This window comes from Aristolochia californica, unplaced genomic scaffold, assembly GCF_029961685.1.
Source record: "Aristolochia californica isolate CCGP_79_NKW_82.1479 unplaced genomic scaffold, dmAriCali1.0.hap1 SCAF_3, whole genome shotgun sequence".
Taxonomy (NCBI): domain Eukaryota; kingdom Viridiplantae; phylum Streptophyta; class Magnoliopsida; order Piperales; family Aristolochiaceae; genus Aristolochia; species Aristolochia californica.
In genome coordinates this window covers 2457941-2483782 of record NW_027181992.1, presented here as the reverse complement: position 1 = coordinate 2483782, position 25842 = coordinate 2457941, and the positions used below count along the sequence as shown (strand labels likewise).

Below are 25842 nucleotides of genomic sequence, written 5' to 3'. Positions count from 1 at the left end.
ACACCATGAATATTTTTTTTGCGATTTTGACGGATTAGTAATCAATAAACAGGGCCTGTTTTCTTCTTCCGTTTTTCCAGAATGATAAAGAAAATCGTTTATTTTAACGTTAAAGAGTTTACAATTAGGCTTATGCATGCTTCCAGAATTTCAATAGCATCTGCATGCAAGGAACCGTGTGGAGAAGAAGAAACCCGGTAGCTTCTTTGATCGAAAATCTTCCACACCCGCGTGTCCATGAAGATTGAACAAGCTTCTGTTTATGGGTTCGTATTGTCTAAAGACAAAAAAAATCGACCCAGCTGGACCGCGAAAACGTTTCTTTAAATCACTTTTCTTTATCGGGTTCTAATGGAAGATCGCCAATTTAGACTTTGAAGGTTGCAGATATGAGTTCGTGCTTGTGAAGTTCTAGATTTGCAGTGGCAGCTTGAGCAGCCCGCCGCCGAGAACGAGACTTCCTCGATATTCTAGCAGCAGCAATGGGTAATGGGTCCTTCATGATGTTTCGTTTGGGCTCGTTCAAGTAGGGAAACTATTCTGTGTCCACCATGACAAGATATCAACTGTCGTTCATTTGTTGTCTCTGTGTATCAACCTGGCCCAGCTTTCGGTTCTGATTCAATTGGCAGTTCAAGTCTGGTTTCAATGATGCTGATGAATATTCTATTTCTATTTTTCGTGGAGAACGGCAAATGTTTGGAGGGAAAAATCGATGTAGCTATTTGTTTTTTCTGCAAAATGGGAAGCTGTAATGAAAGAAAGTATTTACTAAGACGAAGAACATGGGTAAATACGAAGACCGGAAGAAGCAAGGTTGTGTCAATGTCAGGAAAGCGAATGGATTACATACCCCCCCCCCCCCCCCCGGTTACAAGTGGTTAAAAATTGTGGAGGTGCGGGCGACGAACCCCGTGCCTCTCCCATACACCTGGCGTACAATAGTAAGTTTACAAATCATTGATAATTTTAAATATAAATTAGAGAATTTATTAAATTAACCATTTTAAAACAAATATTAACAAAAATAACTCCGGAAGGAATTAACGCCACATCACCCACTTGACATTTAATCACATCGATACGACATCAGATATGTGTACGACGTATTATTGTCACACTTCATCAATTTGCCACGTCAACATACCTTTTTATCCCATTTTTCTTTCATTATTGATTTAAATTTTTTTAATTTAAAAAATATTTTAAAATATTATTTTATATTTTAAAAATTTTAAACCTTTTCACTTTCTTCTATTTAATATAATAAAAAATATAATGTTTTTTATTAATTCTTTTTAAAAAATTTATTTGTTGGTAGATACTTTATTACCTTTTTTTATAATAAAAATATATAATATATCAAATTAATTAAAAAATTATATTCTTACCTATTTAATACATTTCATTATCAACTTAAGAAAATTTTTAATTTAAAATATTATAATTATAATATTTTTTGTCAGTACATGTTATTGTACGTTCTATTATTTTAACAAAATATAAAACTTGTAAATTAAGTAATTAAAATATATTATAATCTATTTAACACCTTTCATTATCGATGTAAGATATTTTAAAGTTTTTTTAAATATCTAAAAAATATTTTCTTTTTCGAAAAAAATATTTTTCATTACATGTTTTATTAGCTTCTATTTATAAACATAAAAATAAAATAAGAATATTAATTTATTAAAAATATTATTTTTATTTTATATTACTGTAGATAGAAGGTAATAAAAATGTGTACCGACAAATAAGACTTAAAAAGACTATAATAATTTTTATTTTTTTTAAAAAGTTTTAAATCAATAATGATAGGTGTTAAATAGATTAGAATATAATTTTTTAAATAAAATATATTAAATCAATAATGAAAGGTGTTAGAAGGCAATAAAACATGTACCGACATATAAGATTTTTAAAAATAAATATTTTTTCAATTATTTTTAAAATTAAAATATCTTATATTGATAATGAAAGGTGTCAATATGATTTATTAAATAATTAATATACACAATTATATTTTTATTATAAAATAGAAGGTTGTACTAACAATTTTTTTAAACTAAATTAAATTTTTACAAAATATTTTATTAAATTAAATAATATCTTAAATTTATAATGTAAGGTATTTATTACCTTAAAAATAAAAATTTAAATAATTAATAAACTAATTTTATTTTTTATTATATTAAATAGAAGGTAATGTGGGATGTGTAAAATTTGTAAAACCAAAATTTAATATTTTAGTTTTTTTTTAAATTACAAAAGAATTTAAATCAATAACAAAAAAATAGGAAAAAAATATGGTAAGGTGAACTGTGTCAACGTTGTAAGCTGATGATATGTGATGATGTTATACACATGTTTGATGCCATATCAATGTGATGACATGGTATTAACGCGCTGATATAGTGTGATGATATGTTATCATATAAACGGTCAAAGTTGATGTGTCATCTTAGGCTGTATATATGTGCAAATCATTTATCAAAGTTTGGAAGTTGGTTATTTTTGTTAATATTTGTTAAAATTTGGGTAATTTAATAAAATTCCTTATGAATTATTATAACGACCATCACACAATCCTAAAGTGTGTTTCACAAAAAATAGACGATGGAGATTTCTTTGTCCTCTTCTCTAGGGATAACCCATCACGTCTCTTTTCTCGCCACTTGTTTTGAAGTGATGAATCATAGCAAGCTGCAGAGAGTGATCGATCCAAGAAAAAGAAGAAAGGACAAAGAAAAAAAAAAAAAAAGGACTAAGAAAAGGCACCAAGCTGTAAAGAAAAAAGTTGAACAATAAAGTCCATCAAACACAGTTCAGGCAACCTCTTGGGGGACCAGAATTGGTTGTTGCTAATATTTTTGGGGGTATAATCTGGTATAAGATATCTCTAAGTTTAATATGTTAATATAATATTCATATATCCAGCCCAATATGTGGATCTTGGGACGGTTAGTGACAATCTTTTTTTTTTTTATGATTAAAAATGACAATTCCATTAGGCTTTCTCTTCAGCTTTTTTTTTTTTTTTTTTTTTTTTTTTTGTTGGATTTTTTTGTCTGTTTCTTTCTCTGTTTTTCAGTTTTTGAGGGCTAAATGAACTGTAAGGAAAAATAAACCCTATTTCAGTTTTGTCTTTGTTTTTGTCAGAGTTGAATCATGTGTGGAAAAGAAGAAAGATAAAATTTGAAGAAACTGAAAAGAAAATTGGTGAGATTTATTTCTATTTTTGGAATGGATATGTGAAAGAAGCTGCAATTGATCCGGTTTTTATGAGTCCCAATGGCGGAAAAACAGAAACTGGGGAGATCCCTGTTGCAACCCTTGATGTCGAGATGGAGAGATTGATAAAGAGGTGAAGCGAGGATAACAGACACTTGTGAGAAGAAAGGAGAAACCATTGGGTTCCCGCCAAACCCTCCCAACCTCTCTCTGCTGTTCGGGCGCCCCTTCCCAACGACTCTTTCAACCCATTTCTCACTGTCGTCCCCTAAAACCCCTCACCATCAGTCCTTCATTGTTATCGCCTCAATGCTCTTACCTGTATTTTCCCTCCTTTCCTTCTTCTCCTCCTCCTTTTTCTTCCTTTCCAAACTCCAAAACCCCCATTTTGCTCTCTCTCTCAGACATCTCTCCCAGCCCTATCTGAGTCGGACACTCCCCTCTCCCCTCCGCCACCTCTACCATGGGTAACTGCTTTTCCCATGACAACAAGAACGAGACTGACAAGAATGATGTCCTCAATGAGGACAACGGTGCCCAACAGAACGGCAGTGCTCCCCAACCGGTCAAGTCACCCGGCAATGCCACCAAGTCGCCCTCCAAGCCCCCACCCATCGGTGTGGTCTTGGGCCGGCCAATGGAGGACGTCCGGGCAACCTATTCTATTGGGAAGGAACTGGGTAGGGGACAATTTGGTGTCACCCATTTGTGCACCCTCAAGGCCACAGGCGAACAGTTTGCTTGCAAGACTATCGCCAAACGAAAACTCGCCAATAAAGAGGATATCGAAGACGTGAGAAGGGAAGTCCAAATCATGCATCATCTGACGGGACAACCCAATATTGTGGAGTTGAAGGGGGCCTATGAGGATAAGCATTCCGTCCATTTGGTTATGGAGCTGTGCGCTGGGGGAGAACTCTTTGATAGGATCATTGCAAAAGGTCATTACACAGAGAGAGCAGCTGCCTCGTTGTTGAGAACTATTGTACAAATTGTTCACACCTGTCATTCAATGGGTGTCGTTCATCGGGATCTCAAACCGGAAAATTTCCTCTTGTTGAATAAGGATGAAGACTCACCCCTCAAGGCAACAGATTTTGGTCTATCTGTCTTCTTCAAGGAAGGTTGGTTTTTTACATTATTGATTTGTTACCTGATTCGTTCTTCTGCTTCTGTTCTTTTATATAGGTACAGGGATGGATCGTTTGATGTTCAAAAATCAACTTTTAATTCGTGTGGCTATAGGCTTGTCTCAGAATTTGTTACCTGGTTTTTCTTCCATGTTTGTTCTTTTGCACGAGTGATTGGATTGTATAATGTTCAAAAATCAAACTTTTAACTCGTGGTATCTCAGAATAAGCACAACATAATAAATAATTTTTTTGAAATGAATAAAAATGAAACATGATAGTAGGTCTTACTCCACAGGCTGAAGATGATAATGCATGAAGTTTCATGTGATATGTTTGAAAGGTTAAGCTCCCCCGTATTTAGAGATAATAAAAGTTTTTTTAAATAAGACAAATGCATGTTTTCAAATAATACTCTATTTTCATAATATTCTTTAAAAAAAAGGCATAAGAAGGCATAATTTTGAGCTAGTTTCAGAAGAGCAGAAACTATGATTTCTATGATGGCAGCCAAGAGTTCTGGTTCATGTCAAGTATTTACAGAAAATTGTTAGTTCTATTGTGTTGTTCAAGTCTTATTAAAGGATAAAGGGCATGTGAAAAAATTAATTAACTCAAGAAACTTCAAATTCTAGAGTTGATGTGATCTAATTCAGTTGCTAACTAATCAGACCTGCGTGCGCTGAAACATAATTGACTCTATTATTGTGCAGGTGAAGTATTTAGAGATATTGTAGGGAGTGCATATTATATAGCACCTGAAGTTTTGAAGAGAAAATATGGGCCAGAGGTTGACATTTGGAGTATTGGTGTTATGCTATATATTCTTCTTTGTGGAGTTCCACCTTTTTGGGCTGGTAAAGTGTTTTTAATGGCCTAAAACATGCACAAACATCAAACAAGATGTCGAGCAACATCTTACTGATCAATAACGTATTTGGGTGGCAGAATCTGAGCATGGAATTTTCAATGCCATCCTACGAGGGCATGTAGATTTTACCAGCGATCCATGGGCTTCCATTTCAACTGGAGCAAAGGATCTAGTCAGAAAAATGCTCAATTCAGATCCAAAGCAGAGGATTACAGCTTTTGAAGTTCTCAGTAAGCACAGTTCCGTTTACAAGATTCATGCTTAGCACATACATTTGGATAATATTCCTAACACATCTTATTTGCTAGATGCTTTTTTTAGTTAGCAAGATTTTTCTGTGGGTTTTGTTACTTTCATTTTGCGATCGAAGCAAGTAGTTCCTTTATTGATTTATGTTTTTTTGTCTTACCAGATCATCCATGGATCAAAGAGGATGGAGAAGCACCAGATACACCTCTTGACAACGCTGTGCTCAATAGACTCAAACAGTTCAGAGCAATGAACAAGTTTAAGAAAGTTGCTCTAAGGGTATGCTTCTTGTAGCTACAAATGCTTATGATTCTTATAATATTTATATCCGCCTCGAATTATCTTCTCTGCTGTTATATCAATCATCTTACATCCTATTTCATTTTTTACCTGTTTCTTTTTTCATTCTGAAACTACGCAGGTGATAGCAGGATGTTTATCAGAAGAAGAAATTATGGGTTTGAAAGCCATGTTCAAGAACATGGATGCTGATAACAACGGAACTATCACTCTAGAAGAACTGAAACAAGGATTATCCAAACAAGGAACCAAGTTGTCTGAATATGAAGTTAAACAACTAATGGAAGCTGTAAGTAATTAGGCTACCATTTAATCTTTCTGTTATACTCAGTTGCTTAATTTTGTCTAACTATTTTTTACAGGCTGATGCCGACGGCAATGGAACTATAGACTATGACGAATTCATCACCGCAACCATGCATATGAACCGAATGGACAGAGAGGAGCATCTCTATACTGCATTCCAGTATTTTGATAAAGACAATAGCGGGTATGATTATTCATATCTTACAACTTTTTATTATGTGTTGCTATTTGAATCAACTATGCCTTCTCTTTCTAATATACTTCATTTTGATTTTAAAATTATAAGAAAACGTTGTTGTTGTTCTTCCCCCTTTTTTTTTTTTTCCTTTATCAGTTTTATTACAATGGAAGAGTTAGAGCAAGCTCTCAAAGAGTTCGGCATGCATGACGGCAGGGATATAAAAGACATTATATCCGAAGTTGACGGTGATAATGTAAGAAGATATAAAATTTTAGCCGTTTAAACATAGAAAATATGTCATTGTAACAGTTAAAGACTGAGATAAATGTTTACATTCCAGGACGGACGGATCAACTACAATGAATTTGTAGCTATGATGAGAAAAGGGCAGCCAGAGGCAGGAGGGAACCCGAAAAAGAGACGCGATGTGACTTTTGAATAATCTGAAATTCTTGTTGAGTAGATTTTGGTGTGTAACATTATAGCAAATATACTGTGGGGAGGAGCTCAAATGTATAAAATTCAAGGAAAGTGTGTGATCTTCCTGTACAATATCTGTAGAGAAGCCAGAAGGGGTGGGAGCTTTAAGAGGTGGCTTGAGAGAAGAGAGAGATGATCCGGTGGCGTGCTGGGTTTGGGGTTGTGTATGTATTTTTTTCATCTTCTGATTCTCAGATAGGCAAAGCAGAAGCTTTTATTTTCTATTATAGGATTGATTCATGGAGTGCTTAGTGTATCTTTTCTTTTCTAACAAGGACTGAACTAATCTTAATCAAACTTTAGAGTGTAGACACTTCAATTTGCACCTTTTCTCAGCTAATTGTCTTGATCTGAATACGCACATCTACGAAATATCATGCTTTTGCTCCAATCTGTACTAAACTTGTTTTACTGCAGATTTCTAGTGTTTTTCTCAGATTCAAATTCCAGATAATCTCGATAGATGAAGTGGACAAGTTCTTAAGGTCTGTAAGAAAACATTATTTTAAGTATGACTCATGTTTGCCTCTTTCAGACTTGACAAAAGGGGGGCTCAACTCTGGCTATTATGCAGAGGAACGGCTCTTTTTCCTTATCTGATGGCCTATTTGAAAATTCAACATTTCAAAAGAACTATATAAAAATTATCCTAATATGATAATGAAGGATTAAACTTTTGTGCTGCTTCCTGACATCAAAGCAACCTTCTTCTTCACCTAGGCTTGAGACCTTTAATATTCCCTAAAAACGCATATTTCAGTAAGCTACATGAATTTTTATCGACTAACCCGCATATTTCAATAAGCTACATGAATATTTCAAGTGCTTGCTGCCAGTTCAACTGACCTTGTAACAAACAATAAAAATTCTGTTCTAGAACTGCTAGGTGACAAATGAAATTGTCAGTCCATATTCATGCAAATGCAGGCGGCTCAAGCAGTCAAATACCTTTCCTAGACTTGCAATAGTGAGAATTTCACTAAGGAAACAAATCAGCTACAAGCCATCGTTAGGGAGCAGAAGGGACCATGAACAACGAGAGAACCAAGCAGTGCAATTACCTGGAAGATCCTACCGCCTGCTCATTAACTAATAAAATTTAAAGCACTTTGGAGGAGATCTGGTATAAAATGATGCCAAGTATTCATATTTCAAATCAATCCACTGTAAGCAAATCATTATTACTATTTATGTAAAAGACAAGCATATTACAGCCATAACATGGGCTCGGTGCTGCTGCTACTCCACTCAATTTTGATATTGAATTGTCAAGGTCTATCTGATCTCTTCTTCAGACCTGTTGTTGCTAAAGTTCTCCTAAACTAGCTAAGACTATACTTGTTCTTCAATAAGAAATAATACAATGAATTTTGATCAGAAATCCAAAGATAGAACTGGCCAATATAAAGAAGTAAAAGAAACTGTCTGATTGAGGCTTAAGCTAATATACTTGTACGTTATCACCAACAGGCTCTGATTGGTGACTTGAAGCACCATTGTCACCTGCTACACCAGGTGGATTTGGTTCACTGTAACCTTGAGAGTCCAAATTGGAGGCATTCCCATATGATTTTGAATTTGGGAGTTCAGGGCCGCCAAATCCAGATGGACCAACACCATTTGGCCCCTCTCCTGCAGATCTTCTGTTGCTCCCTCGGGAAAAGTTATTGGAAGGTCGAAGATCACTCTCCCCATGAGCAAAATGACATCTATCACCAAACCGGCAACCTTCAGGAGTGTTAAATCGATTGCATAACTTTGTCTTGTAGCCACTAACTATTAGACTTGGTTCCCCAATTGGTTGGACTGATTTCCTTTGAGATATTGCAGAAGCAGCAGAGAGAGAAACAACAGGAGTCAGACCCAATGAACCGAGCCCTCCAGGCACATAATGCAGGAAGTGGCAAGAGACTCCAAATGGACAACCTGACGTACTGGCCAAATGGGAAAAAAGAAAGAAAGAGTAAACACAACCATATTTGTGTATATAGATTATGAGATTCCCATGTTCTAAGCAAATCTCGCTAAATATGTTTACAAGTATTTGGTTACTGTGGGTACCTTAAAGACCAAGGTGCAATGATATAAATTTCAAGCTTCATTTCATCCTCTAATAGATAATTCTAATTTGTAAAAACCAACAACCCCATTAAATATCTAAAAATAGGCACTCTAGGAGCTTTTTTTCTTTCTTTTCAGTTCCTTTTCCACTTTAAAGTGTACCTGATGACTCACAGTTGCAGCATTTTTTCACTTCCAGTCATCGAAAGCTGATGTGTGAGAGTGAAACTGCTGCTTTGGTACCAATGCGATACCTGAAAGACAAAATATTGGTCGCACTCAAGAACTTTCAAGCTCGGTTATCTATCTCTATTCTAGCCCATTTCATTTATCAGGAGGATGAATAAGATAGTGGCCAGGTGTTTAGTTTTCCTAGAAGCAGCCAAAGATGAAGGCAAGAAAGAAAAAAACCTGAAGAACTTCATGCATGGTTTTGGCTTGCCTCCAGAAGCCATACTCGGCTGACTGATATCTCTTCCGTCTGAAAGATATGAAGCATTAATTCAAAGCAAATAAAAAATAAAAATAAAGCAAACAAAAACACCAAATCACAACTATCAGCAAAATAGAGTATTTTGAGTAAGCGTCAACACAGACAGATACTACCTTGTTAGACAAACAAGGACCTCATATCAAAAGGAGGATTAGGGGTGGTAGTGCTACCTTTTTAAGACATGAGTTGTCAATCAGGTGCATACTGGGGTAGTTCAAACTTATCACAAGATCTCCCTCATCAGAAGATTGAATCCATGCAATTTGTGAAAACAAATAAGCACTTGAAAAGCAAATGATGCAGAATTGTAATACAGTGGGATTTTAGATTGTTAGATTTGTACAAGGGAAGATATTAGCTAGACAACATACAGCTTGCATATTACACTCTTCAAAGCCTCCAGCATCACATTGTAAAGATCCTTATTATATTGGCACTCGCTGGCAAAACACTTCATCAATCAAAATATTATTAATGAGATTTCCATCTTAGCAAATGAAATACACATATATATACATATATACATATACATACATACATCTATATACACATACACGTACATACATACATACATCTATATACATATACATATACATACATTTTAACAGCCAGATATCAACTACAGCAAACCTGTGCATTTTGTTTCCTAGACAAATCAAACTGGTTTTATCTGTTCCTACACTTCCACGGAAATGTTATATAAACGATTCCAAAATATAAGACTCTTTGGGTAGAACTGTGAATAGGTGGACATTTTTTCATAAACTAAGAAGCATCTAACAATTAGCATGCAAACCCCAAACCATGATATGCAACATCATAAATTCCCTCAACCACCTGTTTATTTTTTGTGTTCTTTCTTTCTCCTTTCTTTTTTTGTCCTGAAATTGGTTATATAATATACACCTCACATCAACTCTTGAATCCAAGACCTCACATCAACAGACACCCACAGATACCACATTGAAATGTGCTTAATTGAATCAAATTCACCAAGGTTTGTACATCATGACAGGATTTGACAGACTGATAATGGAGGAAAAGTGAAGGTTTACAAAATGGGAGATGTTCAAAGAAAGAACTTAATTTACACCTTTGTCAAAAAAATAAAAAATAAAAAAATAAAAAAATAAATCCTTTTTATATTGTGGAATGGGTCCTTGGCTCAATGGCCTACATGGGGTTTTCCAATGTGAGGTATTGAGTGTAGTATGCACGTGTAATGAACATTCAAAATAAACTCCTTTTTATTGTGCGATTGTGTGAAAAATAAGTGATTTAGAATGAACAACTATTTTTTTTTTTTTCGGAAATGCAGTAGTGAGATATATACCGCCTTGTTCAGTTAAATAACTTTCTAAAGAATTTTCCTAAGGTACAAATAAGGGTGTTTTAGTACTTAATATTTAAAATTATTCTTTATATAGTTGATAACTACACTAAATACACATTTTTATTTGATACACTCATTAACAATAGATGTAACCAAATATCACATTCTTTTTGAAAGAGGTCTTTACGAAGAAGAAATTTTCAATAAAGGACTTCTCAAGAAGGCCTCTATAGAAGAAGCGGCCCCACCAAAAGGCAGCCATCGTTACCTAGTTCAGTTTAACAATTTTCTCTAAAAAAAAATCATGTTATTCAAAAATTAAAAACAGGAGTTGCCCTATTGGAGTGAAAACTTTTCTTTTTGAATGTTGATTGCACACGCATGCACATACTCCTTTCCCCTCCTCGCCGCCCCCCACAATCCACAATGTGACAATTGAGCCCAAAGCCACTAAGTAGAGTGACAACTTCACAGAAAACAGACAGATTTGCACAAAAAAATGCATAAGTAAAATATGAAATCATCATATCATTCAGCAGATGGTATTAAACAAAACGAACGAGTAATGTTACAAGGAAGAAGAAGTAGGTGTTAAACTCCCATCAGATTATATACCACCCGTTTCAGCGAAATCAAGAAAGAATTGAGCAAAATACAAATGCAATGAAGCAGCAGAACGTTAGATGCTATTGAAATAAAAACAGATTATGTCACCGTAAAAAATTAAAAATAGATGGGGGATATAATTATATAAAAATGGAAATTGACATTCAATTAGGTGATGCAGTAATATTCGAGATGAGAGATTAAAACTTAACACGAAGTTCAATTCAATCAACTTTAAAGTACAAAAAAATAAATAAATCAATTTATAACAAATCAACAACAATAAATAATTTCAAATAATACCATAGTCTTCAAGAGGAAAAAGAGATCTACCAGCTGAAACATGCCGGAACCTACAGCTCGTGCCATATGTGCATCCTTCCGGAGTATTAAATCGCCTGCATTCTAGATCTCCGCCTCCATTACTCTGCTGAAAATAGTTCCAATCCTGTTGTTCGGGGTTCCTATAGTTTGACCCGTACCCACCATTATCTGAACGAGATCGTTTGTATAGCGACTCCATGGGCTAGTCCCGATTAACAGAGAAGGGGGTCTCCCTGGTCTTGACGATTCCTAAAGAGGTCCTCGATTCAGGTAGTGGAGGTTTTTTGGGGATCGAAGGAACCTGAAACGGAAAGGAACAATATTTACAAGATAAGCTGTGGGTACGAAGGGTCGAGGAAGCCGACGAACAGCAAGAAGACCGCCAGGTCCCACCATTAATGGTCAAGCGTGATGGCGCCTGTTCGATCGTCGATGGTGACTTAGAATGACGCGCCCATGCCATCCGATTGAGGCCGGTAGACTTCCATCTATGGACTGGACTAGTTAAACAGTTCACTTTGACTTAACAAAAAAAATGTCTCATTTAATTATTCATATTTCTTATTCTACCTCTATAAGACAAGAAAGTTCAAACCAAATCGATTGATTAGATAAACTCATGAATGATGATTAATTGAACCTTAGATTATTTTATGCAAAACCATCCAAGACATTCCATCAACATCTACGGTTGAAAAAGATTAAAAACCATTGCATGGTGTTGGCAGAAGGGATCAATCAAACCCAAACTCCACCCTTATATTATTTGGTCTTAATATCAAAATGATACTCGAAATTCGGGGCCGGTTCAGATCTGGGTTGACTTAAAATGTTTTTCTACCTTTCTGTTTCCGGTAAAATCGTAATTGTCTTGTTCTATGAACCCAACGAAGACGGTGTAGAAGTGTAAAAGCTAGAGAACGTGGATCGGCGAGTCGCCACTCACTGGCCGGCACGATCCTCATTCGTTTGATCCCATTTATCAAAATTGGGGGCATAAATGTCATTTCAATCAATCAATCATAGGATAATGTTCCCGACTTCCGTGAGATCTTCCAGGGATCTCTTTGGCAGGCGGTGAGTATAATTTTACTCCTCTCATTGGCTGCTCCTAATTCAATAAACGCTTCTTAATGCACATTAATATATAATTATTTTTTCTTTAATTAATCAAATAAAGACCGGATAATCGTCTCGGAGAAAAGTTGACAGATCTCGCGAACGTGCCCCCTGCACGCTCACGAACCTACTTTCCTGCACAACAACATGGCCCCCGGATGTGCACTAAACTACCAAAATGACCCTTCTTTTTTTCCTTGGATCACTTCTTTGACTGGATACCGTGAGAGAAGATTACTATGAGAAGTAAACGAGAAGCGTTTCTAAAATTATTCTACCAAGTAAATCTATTCTTAAAAATTTGATTCCTCTAACGAGTCGAAAAGACTGAAAGCAGGGATCAGTGGGATCGATTAGTGCGAGAGGGAAAAAAAAGAATAAAATAATTTACTTTTTTAGCTTTTGCAATAAAAAAAAGCAGACTTTGTTCCCACTTTTTCCACCTTCGTTAGTGAAGTGGGTTTTAGAATCATATTATATATGACAATGAGGCTAAACAAGGGGGAGTAGCCAGTAAATGACACCATCATTAACACTAATAAAAAGCCTTTCAATTACATTAATTAATATTCTATGGGATTAGGCAAAAAGTAGACTCCACTAGTGTTTGTGAGATATATATATATATATATATTGTCCCCAAAACTTAGGAAAGAATATGTTTCTTTGTCGTGTCTTATTATATATGAGAAACAAACTGGATGTGTTTATTAGATCAAATCTCTTGATGTGTATAATGGCTTTCTCGTAGTTTTCATAGAAATTTTGGATATATTGGTGCAGGTTCTTTTACTGACTTGGAGTTGAATCTCATTCGGACAGTTTCGGTGTCTGATATATTGTATTCATATTCTCTAGCCTCTAGGTTCAAATGAAAGAGAAACCAAGTAGATAAAAATTATCATTAAATAAAAACCTGGGGTTTCCAAAGGCAGAGATTTCAACAGAAAATGATATGGGAGATTGGAACGACCCAAACGTCACCCATATACGCGATTAAATAATCGGAATTCGAGGTGAGTGGGGTGGAAATTAATGGAAAAATTGCTGAAAAACGAGTCAAAACACTACTGCTTTACTTCTTTTAGCGCGGGGGGATCTTCGGCTGCTACTGGGACGAAATCTTCGAACAAGCTCCTGAAAGTTAGGGCTTTTGGCGAGTGTCAATTTCGGGTTACTGGGCTTCAGTCGGATAAAGTTTAAGAGTGATTTCTATCCTGTGCAGAATTTTACTAGGAACGTTTTGAGAGACGAGTGCTTCTGGGTTCGTTGGCGTTTGAAGTTTTTTGTCTGCGGTAGGTGAATTTTTGAAGAAAAAAAATCGAAGAAGCAAAACGAGTCAAAGTAAGCGACTGCAGAATCTTTTGGACCAGTAGTGGAGAGTTTTGAACAAGGGTTTTGTTTACTGTTATTTATTTATTTATATAGTTGGACAGTTTGTCGGATACTGAAGGAACACAACTTACTTCAACCAAACGATTTTGCATTTCTTCCAGGTCAGGATTTTCCAGTTTCGTCGTTCTTGTTTTATTTTTCATTTTTTTTTTCCGAATGTGGTGGGTTGAATTTTGTGAATAAGTTGCGTGAAGGAGAGCCAAAAGAGTCTATTTTTCAATACCTTAAGGTGATCGTCGCTACCCAACTGAAGAAGGCATCGATAAGGAACTTCTGCCCGGAACTAGGTTTTGTTGAACGTCTGTATTTGAACTTTGTTATCCCTACAGTTTGGAGTTTGTGCGTGTGGAGCGACTGTTGTGAGAAGGCGATTTGGTGAGTTAGCAGAGGTGTTCTCAGATCAGTACATCTGGTATATTTCCTTTTGCGTCTCAGTTCTACTTTGGGTTTTTAACTTCATCCTTGATCGATGCATGTCGGTATTAGTTTTCCAATTTCGTACTGGAAATAGGCGTCCAAGTTTCAGTCATTTCATACTGGTTTTGGGGGGACAGTATTGACTCGCTTAACATCTGGTATATTTCCTTTCGCGTCTCAGTTCTACTTTGGGTTTTTAACTTCATCCTTGATCGATGCATGTCGGTATTAGTTTTCCAATTTCGTACTGGAAATAGGCGTCCAAATTTCAGTCATTTCATACTGGTTTTGGGGGGACGGTATTGATTTACTTAACTCAGGTGTAAAGAGTTTTGCGGGTTTGCTTTTCTTGTCATGACAGAAATTTACTAATCTTGATTACATAAAAGGTCATTGATCTTTTTTGTGTGTTTAGGGTTTTGAGTTTTATGGTCAAACGCCTCTATGAGTAGGGGGTCGTTCTTTTTTTTATTTCTCTTTTAATGAATAAAAGGGTTGCCATGGCAGTGCTGAAAAATCCTAAACCTGATCTTTGCCATTTCAAGTTTATGATGCCATCCCATTTCAAATGACAAAAGGTATATACTGCCATTTGTGGTTTGAGACTTCTGAGATTAATTGATACTCTAAAATTTCCCATTTGAGATTAGAGGGATGAACCCTCACATAAGTCAGTAAGTAAATAAGTTGTGAAGATACTTTGGAGGAAGGTTTAGGTTTGTAGGATTCAGTACCCGTGGGATGTGTTGGTCTTGACCTTTTTGACTTTGGTTCCCATTTTGGTGGATGAAGGGCTCGTGGTGATGATAATGATCGCAATGGATGGGGAGTAAAAGAGGGCGGCTTGGGACAGAAGATGATAAAGAAACAGTTGGAGGGATGCCGGGTTTTGTTCCTCCATCGTCTACACCTCAGTCACTGTAATATTCATCTTTCGGTTCATCTGCTTCCTTTTATTGCTTTGGACAATTTGCCATTGAATTCTTTCCCTTGTGTTCTTTAGCACATATGTGTTTGTTAGGTTCACTTTCATTAACTTTCTTTCTGGGTTTATGCATCTTTAGATATGTATCATGGAAAGGATTATTGTTTGCTGTTACAGCCATCTTTCTGTGGTTCCCTTTCTCTTGATAAACAGAAACTTGTACGAGTTACTTAGCCCATCAGTTAACCAAATTGAACTAGCGACATTCCAATATATTATTATTACAAACTTCTTTCAGTTATAAGAATAAAAGTTTCACATCTTGAGGATTCCTCACTTGTAGACACTACCTGAAAATTTTGGAATATGTAATTTTTTTCTTTGATGAACCTAACTTGAAGGCTACTTTTGCAGCAATAATCACCATTACTGAGATAAAAAAATAATGAAACTGCACTTCTGCAAACTGTAAACCAGTAAACAGTCCCTTACATGCATTTGTTTTGGTCCCGGAGGTATCAATTCTTGTGTCCTTGGAGTGGTTGGGTCTGACTCTGTGAAAATTTTACATTTATGGAAAGAATAATTATATTGTGGAAAGGCATTGTTGTCATGGTTTCACAAAAACTTTATACATGTAACTTGTATGTACATGTGTCATCACTTGTATATAAGTGTTCCTTTTGTTTTCATAGGTCAAAGACTGATTAAAAATCTTTGCATTTTTGGTACTTTATAGAACACTGGCATGGCCTTCTCAATTTTCAGTGGCACTAATAGAATGCTGACATGACCTTCTCAATTTTCAGTGGGACAGAGAGCAACCAGATCCCATCTTCTCGTGTATCTGACTTTGGAGTGCTTGAGCAATCACTTGGTATTCGCATAGAGGATGTGGTTGACCTTTCTAGAAGTATGTATACCATTCTGATCACTCCAGAGAACAACTGAAAAAGTTCGGAAGATCATGTACCCTTGCGTTTTCCTCGGCAGATTTTAAATTTGGTGGTTATTGTCTACTACAATTAAAAGTGTTGATTATCTTTTTCTACTATCATAACTACACTAGCTTACTATTGTAATATTTTTATTTGTTACTTTCCGTGTTTACATTTATACATTTGAGCTTCAGCAGGTAGGTGCTGGATATAATTGGCTCACATTTGGGGCTTCAGTCGGCTATCTAGCAGACAACTAGTAGGTGTGCAGCCACCTGAAACTCACCTGCTCAATCCCTTCAATGTGGACAGCCAATAGCTTGGCAGTTATACCAATAGGATGATCAATGGTATTTCAAAACACTAGACATCTGATAGGTCATAGGTTCTTGTCAACATTTAAGAATTTAATGAATTCCTTGAGTCATCTCCTTCAAGGATAAGAATAGTCAGGTTTTTAGCATAGAGAGTTCCTCATCAACATTTACAGACTTGATAAATTCCTTGAATTATCTCCTTCAAGGATAAGAACAATCAGGTTATTAGCATAGACAGTTCCTTGCCAACATTTACATACCTGATGAATTCCTCATCTCCTTGAAGGATAAGAATAGTCAGGTTCTTAGCATATAGACAGTTCCTTGTTAACATTTACAGACTTAATGAATTCCTTGAATGATCTCCTTCAAGGATAAGACTAGTCGAAGATTTTAGTCTGGACTGCCGTGCATATGATGTACATAGATGGAGCATCAAGTGGGCTTAAGTACACATATACATTGTTGTTTATATAACTATTATATATCTTCTCTGTATTATGAATGATTTTTTTATTAAATATTAATTTTTGAGACAGTTAAAAACCATTGTGATTCATTGTCTTGTTCCAGCCCGATTGTAGTTTATGCTATGCCTTTCTTGGTTGATCGACTGTAACATAGGCTTCGCTGCAGTAGATGTTGATTAATTCTGTTTCTCCATCTGTTTCATGCGTTGAAGACTCGTTATTCAATTCAAAGTCCAGTGCTCAGACTATTACTTCTGACCCTCTTCAGTTTGGAAACCTTCATAAGGTAGCATGTCTCTCTGTATGCTCTTCCTTTATAGCTGTGGAAGTGTTGATATGAGGAATGTTGGCTACCTTTATTGTTCTAATTAGTTCTTTTCTTTTTCAAAATGCAGTCACTTGTTTCCCCTAATATAACTCCTTCAGCATCTAGAATTCCGTCTCAAAGATTGTCTTTGCAAAAGGGACAGCAGCCTAATCTTGTTTCTCCATCAACTGGTCATTTTGAAAACTGGGGCGAATCTACAATGGCAGATACAAGCCCAAGGACAGATACCTCTACAGATGTAGATACAGATGATAAAAACCAGAGGGTAAGATTCTGTACTCTTTGAGTACTTTTTATTTTTGTGTGTGTGAGTGTGAGAGCTATTTCCTCGATGTATTGACATTTTATCCTATCGTGTGCAGTTGGATGCTGGCCAGTCTGCTTTAGTAGTAGCTTCTGATTCTAGTGATAGATCAAAGGATAAAGCTGGGGATCAAAAGGTTTTGCACAGACTGCACTTTGCAAATTCTTGACATTTTGTTGGATTTTTTCTGTCTGGTAATGAATTTTTTCGGCTTTACTGTTGACCTATTTTTCCTTTTTGTTATCTGTCTAGACCCTTCGTAGACTTGCACAAAATCGTGAAGCTGCAAGAAAAAGCCGATTGAGGAAGAAGGTAAGAGTCCTATCCCAGATTTTGATCTTTCCTGCTGTACTGATTTGCACTCTGTTATATATCTCATGAATCTCTAGTAAAAAAAGATGAGAATGCTGGCTTGTCAGCCTGTTTTAATTGCAGCTATAATCACTAGATCTTTTTGCATCCCCATCAAATAATCTCTGCTGTTAATGATTCTGGAGATCAGTATTTTTTTCTCTCCCTCAACTGAAGCTGAATGGGTATCATGCAAATATGTTGTTATACTGGACTGCAAATTCTCCTTGAACTAGTAATTAGGTTAGTAAAAGCTAAAAATTATCTTGTGCAAAAAAAAAAAAAAAAAAAATTCTCATCAAGATCATGATGAAAGAGATACCTTGGACTCAATCTTGAGTTTTTTTTATAATTTATTTAAAAATTTGAAGGAATTATTATTCTGGAGCACTAAGACTTATTGTAATTCTTAAGTTGTCCGAGCTTGTGGCAGTCAAGGGGCATTAGTTTCAAACTGACCTGTATAGGCATGTATACTGTAGTGTAAAGTTATTACTGATAATTTTCTAAGATTTTCTTGTCATTATTTGAATGTTCACTTTGTTGAAATGGTGCTGTCATTTATATGATTTAAAAAAAAAAATGTAAGTGTGTTTGTGGACTCCAACTTAATGTATGCCAGACTATGCAGATTAATGAACTATTGCAATGTTTGTCTTCTGTATAGCACCGATGTTGATTTTTCATATTGTTTTTCCACATAGTGGAACATCTAGCTTCAGAAAACGCTTTTGCTATGGGAAAAGTTCCCTTTTTGTAGCTGTTTACTTGTTATATTAGTTTCTGGTCCAGATATCTAGCAATATTACTGTTTTTTAAAACAGATACCTCAATGATGGAGTAGCGAACAAACTTTGGTCTTTGTAATTGAAATTAGGAAATTTTTGCTTGCAATAAAAAAATTGCAAAAAGATTTGCAATTATCATGACAGATTTCCTATGATCAAGACTTAAGAGGCTTCTTCGTTTGTTGTTCTAAGTAACTAGAGGTATGATGTTATTTGTTTTGGTAATTGTTGAATAAGGTTATTTGAGCTGCGTGGTGAGCACAGAGCAAACTTTTCTTTCACCTTTTACTTGTTGAATAAGGTGAAGTGAGAAAAGTGAGCTGAAGCACAGGTGTTAGGGCAACAGGAGAGAAGAAAGTGGAAGAAATCGGAGGAAGGGATGTTGTGAGTCAAGTAGTGATTTTGCTTCAATTACATATCCTATTGTGATTTTGTCTAGAGTTGATGAAGAATTACTTTAAAACCCCTGATTATTGTAGTTCAGGACTTCAAGTAAGAGAGGAGGAGGTGGGGTTGGTGCCTCCAACTGGTTGCATTCTGGCAGCAAGGATTTGTTGAGTAATGGTTCTTAACTTGCTTTTGAGTGTTAATAGTTGTTGCAACTTTTTTCTTTATGGACAGGAAGTGTATGAATGATGAGCACGGGGTTATGGTAACCTAACTCTGCCGGCCTTTGGGATTGGCATGAGAGTAAGAGGATTGCCTAGCAGTCCACTTTCAACATGCCACTATTGAGAAGTTTCATGTGTCAGGGTAGTTTGGTTATTTTAGGTATTAAGGATATATTTCTAAATGTCCTTCACAGTTATTGAAATGTCAGATTTTTGTTGTAGTGATTATTTAGTCTCCTATTCGTTTTTCCACCAAATTACCTTCTTTATCTCCTCTCTTCTTCCTTATTCTTCTTATCCCACTTTTCATTCTAGTGTATTCAATTTTCATATGGTATTTAGACCTAAATGACCAAAATACCCCGGACACTCAACACAGCTCTCACTCTACAATTGAAGTCTGTTTATGAAGTACTCTTTTTTTCCATAGTTTAGAAATCAACACGACCAATTGTTTGACATTGTCACAGATAGAATTGGTGTTCACCCCCTGGTATGCTCCCTGCAAGGTATTAAATGTTCCTAAGAAGGAATACCTTTTTCACTCTGAGATTTTCCCATATCTTAAAGTTGCTTAGGTGCCTATATATTTATAGTGTGTTTGCCACTGCACTATAGCTCTATCATTAAAAATGTAGGTGTTTGTGATCAAATTATTGCTCTATCATTAGAGTATATGGCCACAATGTGCACCATACTTTCATTGTCCTCTAGCCATGGTACATTGAAGTATTGCTTGAACATATTGTAAATTATCTATTGGCATCTTAGGTGCCTCATAAAATTTTGGCTTTATAGGCTTTCCCTTCAAAAATTTTTGGTCATACTATCCATTGACTGCAACATGCTTTAATCTGACCATCGTGGACTTGAACACCTTGAGAGAGTTTTGGCTTGCACTAGCCAACTGACATTCCTGACACTCCATCATCTAACTGACCTCCTTGAACACTTACTTGGTTTGGTTTTTGATTCTCCAATTCTTGATGCCTTGTTACCTTGTTATTTTCTATCCTTGAAAGGAAGTGGCTTCTTCTGACCTGTGTCATGGTTGCGTCCTACTTTGCCTAGTTGAGTCTTAGAGGCTGCAAATATTCCTTTTGGGCAGTTTGTCAAATGTCTTGTAGTTTGTTCTTGGAGCCCCTTTCCCAGTGTTAACTTTCTCCCACGGCCTTATATGCAGTAGCCTTCCTTGACTATGTCATCTGCTGGTGTTTACTCTCAACAACTTAAGGGTAATTGAAATTTCGGCCTTCTTGACAAAGTTAAAGCAAATTTTACTGTTACCAGCAATTAACTTATCTTACCGATATGCCTCAAGCTCCAAATTTGATAGAATATGAAAAAAATAGGCTCTTTAGAGTGCTTGTTCTTAATCATGCTTATACCCACTGATTGAGACCCAGTTAGCACATAATAAAAACATCATGTTTGCATTGATGTCCATGAAAACTAACTCTAGGAGTTCATGACTCTGGACCAGGTAATTTATTTCAACTTTGTGAAAATTCTCACTCTCCCAACAGGTATTCTCTTAGTATGCCACCCTACTTTGAAAAATGTGACTTGGCCATTTGAGGCTATTGAGTGGCTTGGTTGCAATTGACTCTTATATAACCTAGGGAGAGAGCAATGGAAAAGTGTAATAAACCCATCAGCTATGAACACTTTGAATGGAAACTTCTACAACTCCTAAGCTTCCAATGTGTAAGGTAGCAACATTCTTCTTATTTATTTATTGTATGTTTAGAATTATGTCCAGTCTATTTGTTTTCATCTGATAACTCTGGTAAAGAGAGAGCATGGGTTGATGACTTGAAAAGACAACTGTTCTTTTAGTGTTGGTGCCTAATAGCATTTTGTGGCCCATATGTGTGCTCCAAACCTTAAGCTAGTGGTCTGGGGTGTATTAGTGAGTAAATAGTCTCATAGCTGTTTTAGACTTGAATGATCCTAAGCATATAGTTTGGAAAATGGTCTCCTTACTTCAACAAGTCTGGATGGGCATGGCCCAATTTTGACATGGTATCAATGAAGGTAAGACCCTGGTTTCTTTTTGTTCGTGGCCCTTTATGTGGTTTCTGCATCTCGGTTCACATTGTCTGTTTGAGCCACAAGATGTGAGAGGGACTGTTGGTGGGTAGTAGTCTCATCGTGCTGTGCAAGCAAGCTGTCTAGAGGTGAGGGGATTGTTAGAGGGAAATGATCCCAAATTGATGCGGGACAACAAATCAGAAGCTAATGCGAATTGATTGAATGGTGCTTTTGGTGCTGGAAGGAGAGAGAAGAAGGAGATGAAGAATTTAGAAGAAGTGAGAGGAAGAATTGGGAAGAATAAGGATTGACAAGAAGAGGGAGAGGAATGACGTGAAGGGAGAAGGAGAGAAAACACAGATTTTATTAATTCATCTTCAAAGCTGCATCCAACGTGCAATTACAGCCTATTAATGGCTAAGATTGAAATTTAAAACTCAAAACAGATAAGATCAATATCTGATCAAATCCAGTAAAATCAGGAAAGATAAACTAAAAATAAAATATAATAAAATAAATAGGGATTATAAAAATAAATAAGTTAAACCATAATTGGTGGGTCTACTTGAGCTCGATGGGCATACTGGTGTCCCCACCACAAATCAGTTGTTGTCTTGGAAAGATCTTGAGTTTGTTAGTTAGAAGAAATGCCTCCTAACTTATGGATGCAACCTAACTCCAACATTTAATTCTGAGTCATGCTGTTGAGAAAGTTTTAATTTCTTCTGCTGGTTGTGTTTGTGATTTTGTTCTTCATCTTGCAGTTTGTTAATATTATCTAAACTGTCTTATTGAGCGCCTGGTGACAAATTTATGTTTTATCTCTGAAGGCATATGTCCAACAATTAGAAAGTAGTCGCTTGAAGCTAACTCAACTGGAGCAAGAACTCCAGAGAGCTCGCCAGCAGGTACTTTTTTTTTTAATTCTTTTTAAGGTGAAGACAAACCGGTAGTTATTATGTTTTGTATTTCTTTTATTTTTCCTTTGTTTACTTGTTTATTCTATTTTGATTTGTATTTCTTAAGTGACTTTTTCTCCCAATATGCTCACTTACTATAGTAGTTTTTCATGAGCTGTGATACAGTTTTGACTAATCTGTCTCGGTATCTACTTTTTTGTTGTAGGGGATCTTTATCTCAAGCTCAGGAGATCAAGCTCACTCAATGAGTGGAAATGGTAATCTCAGGGTCTTTCTCATGCATTTTTTTGTAATGGATAAATGAGTCAAAGGCATTGTGCTTCCCTAATTAGGTACTTGATGAAACTCAATCTTTAGTCTTTTATAAACCATGAGGATGTATTTGAATCACCACAATTTTCGAAGGCTAGTCATTACATACATTATTTCTTGCACCAAATGAGGAGCCTGTATAATGTCTGGTTAGCTGGTTGCAGTGACAAACTGCCAAGGCCACAGTAGTAGCTGCATTAGAGACACGAGTGATAAGTGAGAGGACGAAGTTGGTAAATACTACAAAAACAAGAAGAGTAAGTGTAGTAATTTTGAGGAAAAGAAATAATGTAGGAAGAAAGAGGAAGCTGAACAGATAATTGACGATGGAAACTTGTGCTTATGAGGATGTAGTAAAAATAATAGTAAATAGAATGGTAGATCAATTAGAGTAGGCATGCCAAATAGAGTCACTCTTGTTGCATCTTTGTCATCAAAAGCGAGATTCTTCTTCTGTGTTAGGGAAGACTGTGCCACCAACCTTATCTGTCTCTGGAAGAATAAATTTTTCTTCCATGTTTCTTGCTTCCTGTGTTTAAGAATTGCAAATTCCACCGAAGTTGTGTCCTATAGAAGTTTCTGTTTACAGGGGCCTTGGCATTTGACATAGAATATGCAAGATGGTTGGAGGAACACAACAGACAGATAAATGAGCTAAGGGCAGCAGTGAACTCTCATGCAAGTGACAATGAACTCCGTGTTATAGTTGATGGGATTATGGCTCACTATGATGACATTTTCAGGCTCAAGGGTATAGCTGCAAAAGCTGATGTCTTCCATATGCTATCTGGCATGTGGAAAACCCCTGCAGAAAGATGTTTTCTGTGGCTTGGAGGATTTCGTTCATCTGAACTCCTTAAGGTGACTATTTGATGCTTAAGAGACAGTCCTCAATGTCCTTGAAGTTAGTTATTGATTTATATTTTTTGAGATTTTCTATGAAATAGTGAATGATTTCATTGAGAATCCAAAAACAATCCTCTTACCACGTGTAAATTAGAGGAACTCAATGAAGAGAATACAGTTCATCATCTGCTGTTTTTGTTTGAAATGGACTTTACATATATTATGTTTGCTTGAAAGAATTGTTCTGAAAAATCTCCAAATGAGTCCTGTTCATCCTTGCTGCTCATGGTGATCTATATTTACATGGACTCTTTTCAAGCTTAGTAGCAGATTGAGGTAGCATTTAGCCGAATATGTGCTTCCCAGATTCTAGTTTTGTTAAAAGAAAGAATTTGTGCAGAGCCTACGCAGGAAAATGCAACCATGCTTGTACACGTGACCTCCGTGTCCATTGCTTAATATATTTGAGAGAATTTTCAATCTCAGCTTTATTTTATATGTATTCTTATTTTTGTTTTAGAGTGACTCTGTTATAGAACTTTACAATATTCTAGATTCTCACATAATATTATAACTATTTTCTGAAGCAGATTTCTTATCCTTTTAATTGGATTGTATTTTATTCTCCTGGAAAAATAATTTTACATGTTAAGAGAACTGTGCTTCACGGAGCTGTCTGCTTCCCTTTCCATTTGTTCAGTTTTGAGAAACAAAAGATTGCATGACATCAATGTGCCTGTAGTTTATAGTTTATTTATTTGATTGGGACAGCTGGATTATTTAATGATAAAAAGGTCTGGGTGATTAATAGCGGAAAAGAATGAAATGTCAGGTGTTCTAAGCATTCTTGCTTGACATGCCATTTCTACAGCTTCTAGCAAGTCATCTGGAACCGTTGACTGAACAACAATTGATGGGCATTTGCAACCTGCAACAGTCATCCCAACAAGCAGAGGATGCTCTCTCCCAAGGAATGGAAGCTCTCCAACAGTCTTTGGCTGAAACTCTAGCCTCAGGGTCTCTCGGTCCCTCTGGGTCATCAGGGAATGTGGCCAATTACATGGGTCAGATGGCAATGGCCATGGGGAAGCTTGGAACTTTGGAAGGCTTCTTACGACAGGTTAGTAATTGTTACATCTGTATCCTTCCTCTAAGCCCTCTGCAAATATGGTCAGTCCCGAGTCCTTACATTTGCATTCTTGAAGGTAAGAAGTGCATGGCTTTGTGATAAGTCTTGTTGTGAATGGTCTGTAAGCCAAGCAAATGAACACAAGCACTAGCCCTAACCCAACCAGCTAAAGTCATACCGGATTTTCCATATTATAGAATTGCATAAACTCTTTTTCTATTTATTGAGTATAGACACATGCCATTGCTTCTTGACTGACTATAGGCTCTCAGACCTTGTCTTTGTTGTCATATTTGCAAGCCTTTGGGCAAAATCAGTGGCATTCTGCACGATCTGGTTGTGGGCATTCCACCTCCCTGCTACCTTGATCCGATAGAGTTGAAGGGTCTCTAGGCAATGTTAAGACTTCAAAAGGAACCGCTCCTCTCATTTTCTATGTTGCTGATCTACCTTTGCAATTGTCAGGCGGACAATCTTAGGCAGCAGACTTTACAACAAATGCACCGGATACTAACCACCCGCCAAGCAGCACGTGCCCTTCTTGCTATTAATGACTACTTCTCTCGTCTGCGTGCTCTGAGCTCTCTCTGGATGGCTCGCCCTCGAGAGTAAATTACCTCATGGATTGTCTTGTTGATTTACCACACTGCATATGGGCTCCAATCATATGTCAAAAGCAGCAGCAGTAGCAGCAGCACTACTGAGAGCCCTGGCTTTTGTAATATCGGGTTTATTTATTTGTTGCAGGACTTCTGGCATGCATGTTGTATCCCATCTGGTCTTGAAAGATTCCGCATCTGACTATAATTACAAATTAGGGTATGGCCCCATGCGGAATTGTTATGTGTAGTCAGTAGCTTCTGAAGCTTTTCTAGTGAAATTAGTCAAGGTGGAAATTTGCAAATTGTTAACGGGTTTATGGCTTCGTTATGGAACTCAAAACATAGTTATATTCCCTGTAAAGATTAGCATCCATGGAGGCTTTTTAAGTTCAGGGAGTAGCGGACCTAAAATTGTTGGAGTTGTTGACACTTGGGTGGTTAAATGTTAAGATTGTCATTGAGTTATAA

The 25842-nt window shown here is 36.4% G+C and overlaps 3 protein-coding genes across 16 annotated transcripts; 2 read left to right on the top strand and 1 right to left on the bottom strand.

Annotated features, from left to right (window-relative positions):
• The first annotated feature begins 3223 nt into the window (after nt 1–3223).
• Nucleotides 3224–7052, top strand: LOC137960333 (calcium-dependent protein kinase 17-like). Its single transcript, XM_068807923.1, has 8 exons — nt 3224–4358; nt 5078–5221; nt 5313–5465; nt 5648–5763; nt 5906–6073; nt 6147–6274; nt 6425–6524; nt 6612–7052. The coding sequence occupies exons 1-8, from the start codon at nt 3698–3700 to the stop codon at nt 6711–6713; spliced, it is 1572 nt and encodes a 523-aa protein (XP_068664024.1). The 5' UTR covers nt 3224–3697; the 3' UTR covers nt 6714–7052.
• Nucleotides 7053–7893: 841 nt separating this feature from the next.
• Nucleotides 7894–11883, bottom strand: LOC137960273 (zinc finger CCCH domain-containing protein 44-like). Of its 4 annotated transcripts, none has more exons than XM_068807839.1 (4): nt 11578–11883; nt 9224–9293; nt 8987–9066; nt 7894–8685 (listed from the first exon to the last, which is right to left on the bottom strand). In XM_068807839.1, the coding sequence occupies exons 2-4, from the start codon at nt 9239–9241 to the stop codon at nt 8193–8195; spliced, it is 591 nt and encodes a 196-aa protein (XP_068663940.1). In that variant the 5' UTR covers nt 9242–9293; nt 11578–11883; the 3' UTR covers nt 7894–8192. The 4 variants fall into 4 exon arrangements, with proteins under 4 accessions (XP_068663940.1, XP_068663939.1, XP_068663937.1 ...); XM_068807838.1 differs by having other exon boundaries at nt 11602–11883; XM_068807836.1 differs by lacking the exon at nt 8987–9066.
• A 1715-nt stretch (nt 11884–13598) lies between these two features.
• On the top strand, nt 13599–25805 carry LOC137958449 (transcription factor TGA2.2-like). 11 transcript variants are annotated; one of them, XM_068805469.1, is made up of 14 exons: nt 13599–13830; nt 13913–14031; nt 14116–14494; nt 15292–15419; nt 16234–16337; nt 17362–17435; nt 17545–17742; nt 17840–17917; nt 18034–18093; nt 22396–22473; nt 22691–22742; nt 23387–23658; nt 24515–24763; nt 25238–25805. In XM_068805469.1, exons 4-14 carry the CDS (start codon nt 15322–15324, stop codon nt 25382–25384), a joined length of 1410 nt encoding a protein of 469 aa, XP_068661570.1. In that variant the 5' UTR covers nt 13599–13830; nt 13913–14031; nt 14116–14494; nt 15292–15321; the 3' UTR covers nt 25385–25805. The 11 variants fall into 11 exon arrangements, with proteins under 11 accessions (XP_068661570.1, XP_068661565.1, XP_068661569.1 ...); XM_068805464.1 differs by having other exon boundaries at nt 13599–14031; nt 14116–14183; nt 14412–14494; XM_068805468.1 differs by having other exon boundaries at nt 13599–14031; nt 14116–14183.
• The last annotated feature ends 37 nt before the right edge of the window (nt 25806–25842 follow it).

What these genes read in the sequence shown, in the direction of transcription:
- LOC137960333 (XM_068807923.1), top strand. Translation starts at nt 3,698, where the DNA reads ATGGGTAACTGCTTTTCCCATGACAACAAGAACGAGACTGACAAGAAT. An exon ending in TTAAACAACTAATGGAAGCT is followed by an intron (nt 6,074 to 6,146) that starts GTAAGTAATTAG and finishes TATTTTTTACAG; the next exon opens with GCTGATGCCGACGGCAATGG. An exon ending in TTTGATAAAGACAATAGCGG is followed by an intron (nt 6,275 to 6,424) that starts GTATGATTATTC and finishes TTCCTTTATCAG; the next exon opens with TTTTATTACAATGGAAGAGT.
- LOC137960273 (XM_068807836.1), bottom strand. Translation starts at nt 11,767, where the DNA reads ATGGAGTCGCTATACAAACGATCTCGTTCAGATAATGGTGGGTACGGG. An exon ending in GTTCCGGCATGTTTCAGCTG is followed by an intron (nt 9,294 to 11,577) that starts GTAGATCTCTTT and finishes CATATCTTTCAG; the next exon opens with ACGGAAGAGATATCAGTCAG. An exon ending in CCATGCATGAAGTTCTTCAG is followed by an intron (nt 8,686 to 9,223) that starts GTTTTTTTCTTT and finishes CCATTTGGCCAG; the next exon opens with TACGTCAGGTTGTCCATTTG.
- LOC137958449 (XM_068805469.1), top strand. Translation starts at nt 15,322, where the DNA reads ATGGGGAGTAAAAGAGGGCGGCTTGGGACAGAAGATGATAAAGAAACA. An exon ending in AGTTTGGAAACCTTCATAAG is followed by an intron (nt 17,436 to 17,544) that starts GTAGCATGTCTC and finishes TTCAAAATGCAG; the next exon opens with TCACTTGTTTCCCCTAATAT. An exon ending in TGGAAGGCTTCTTACGACAG is followed by an intron (nt 24,764 to 25,237) that starts GTTAGTAATTGT and finishes TGCAATTGTCAG; the next exon opens with GCGGACAATCTTAGGCAGCA.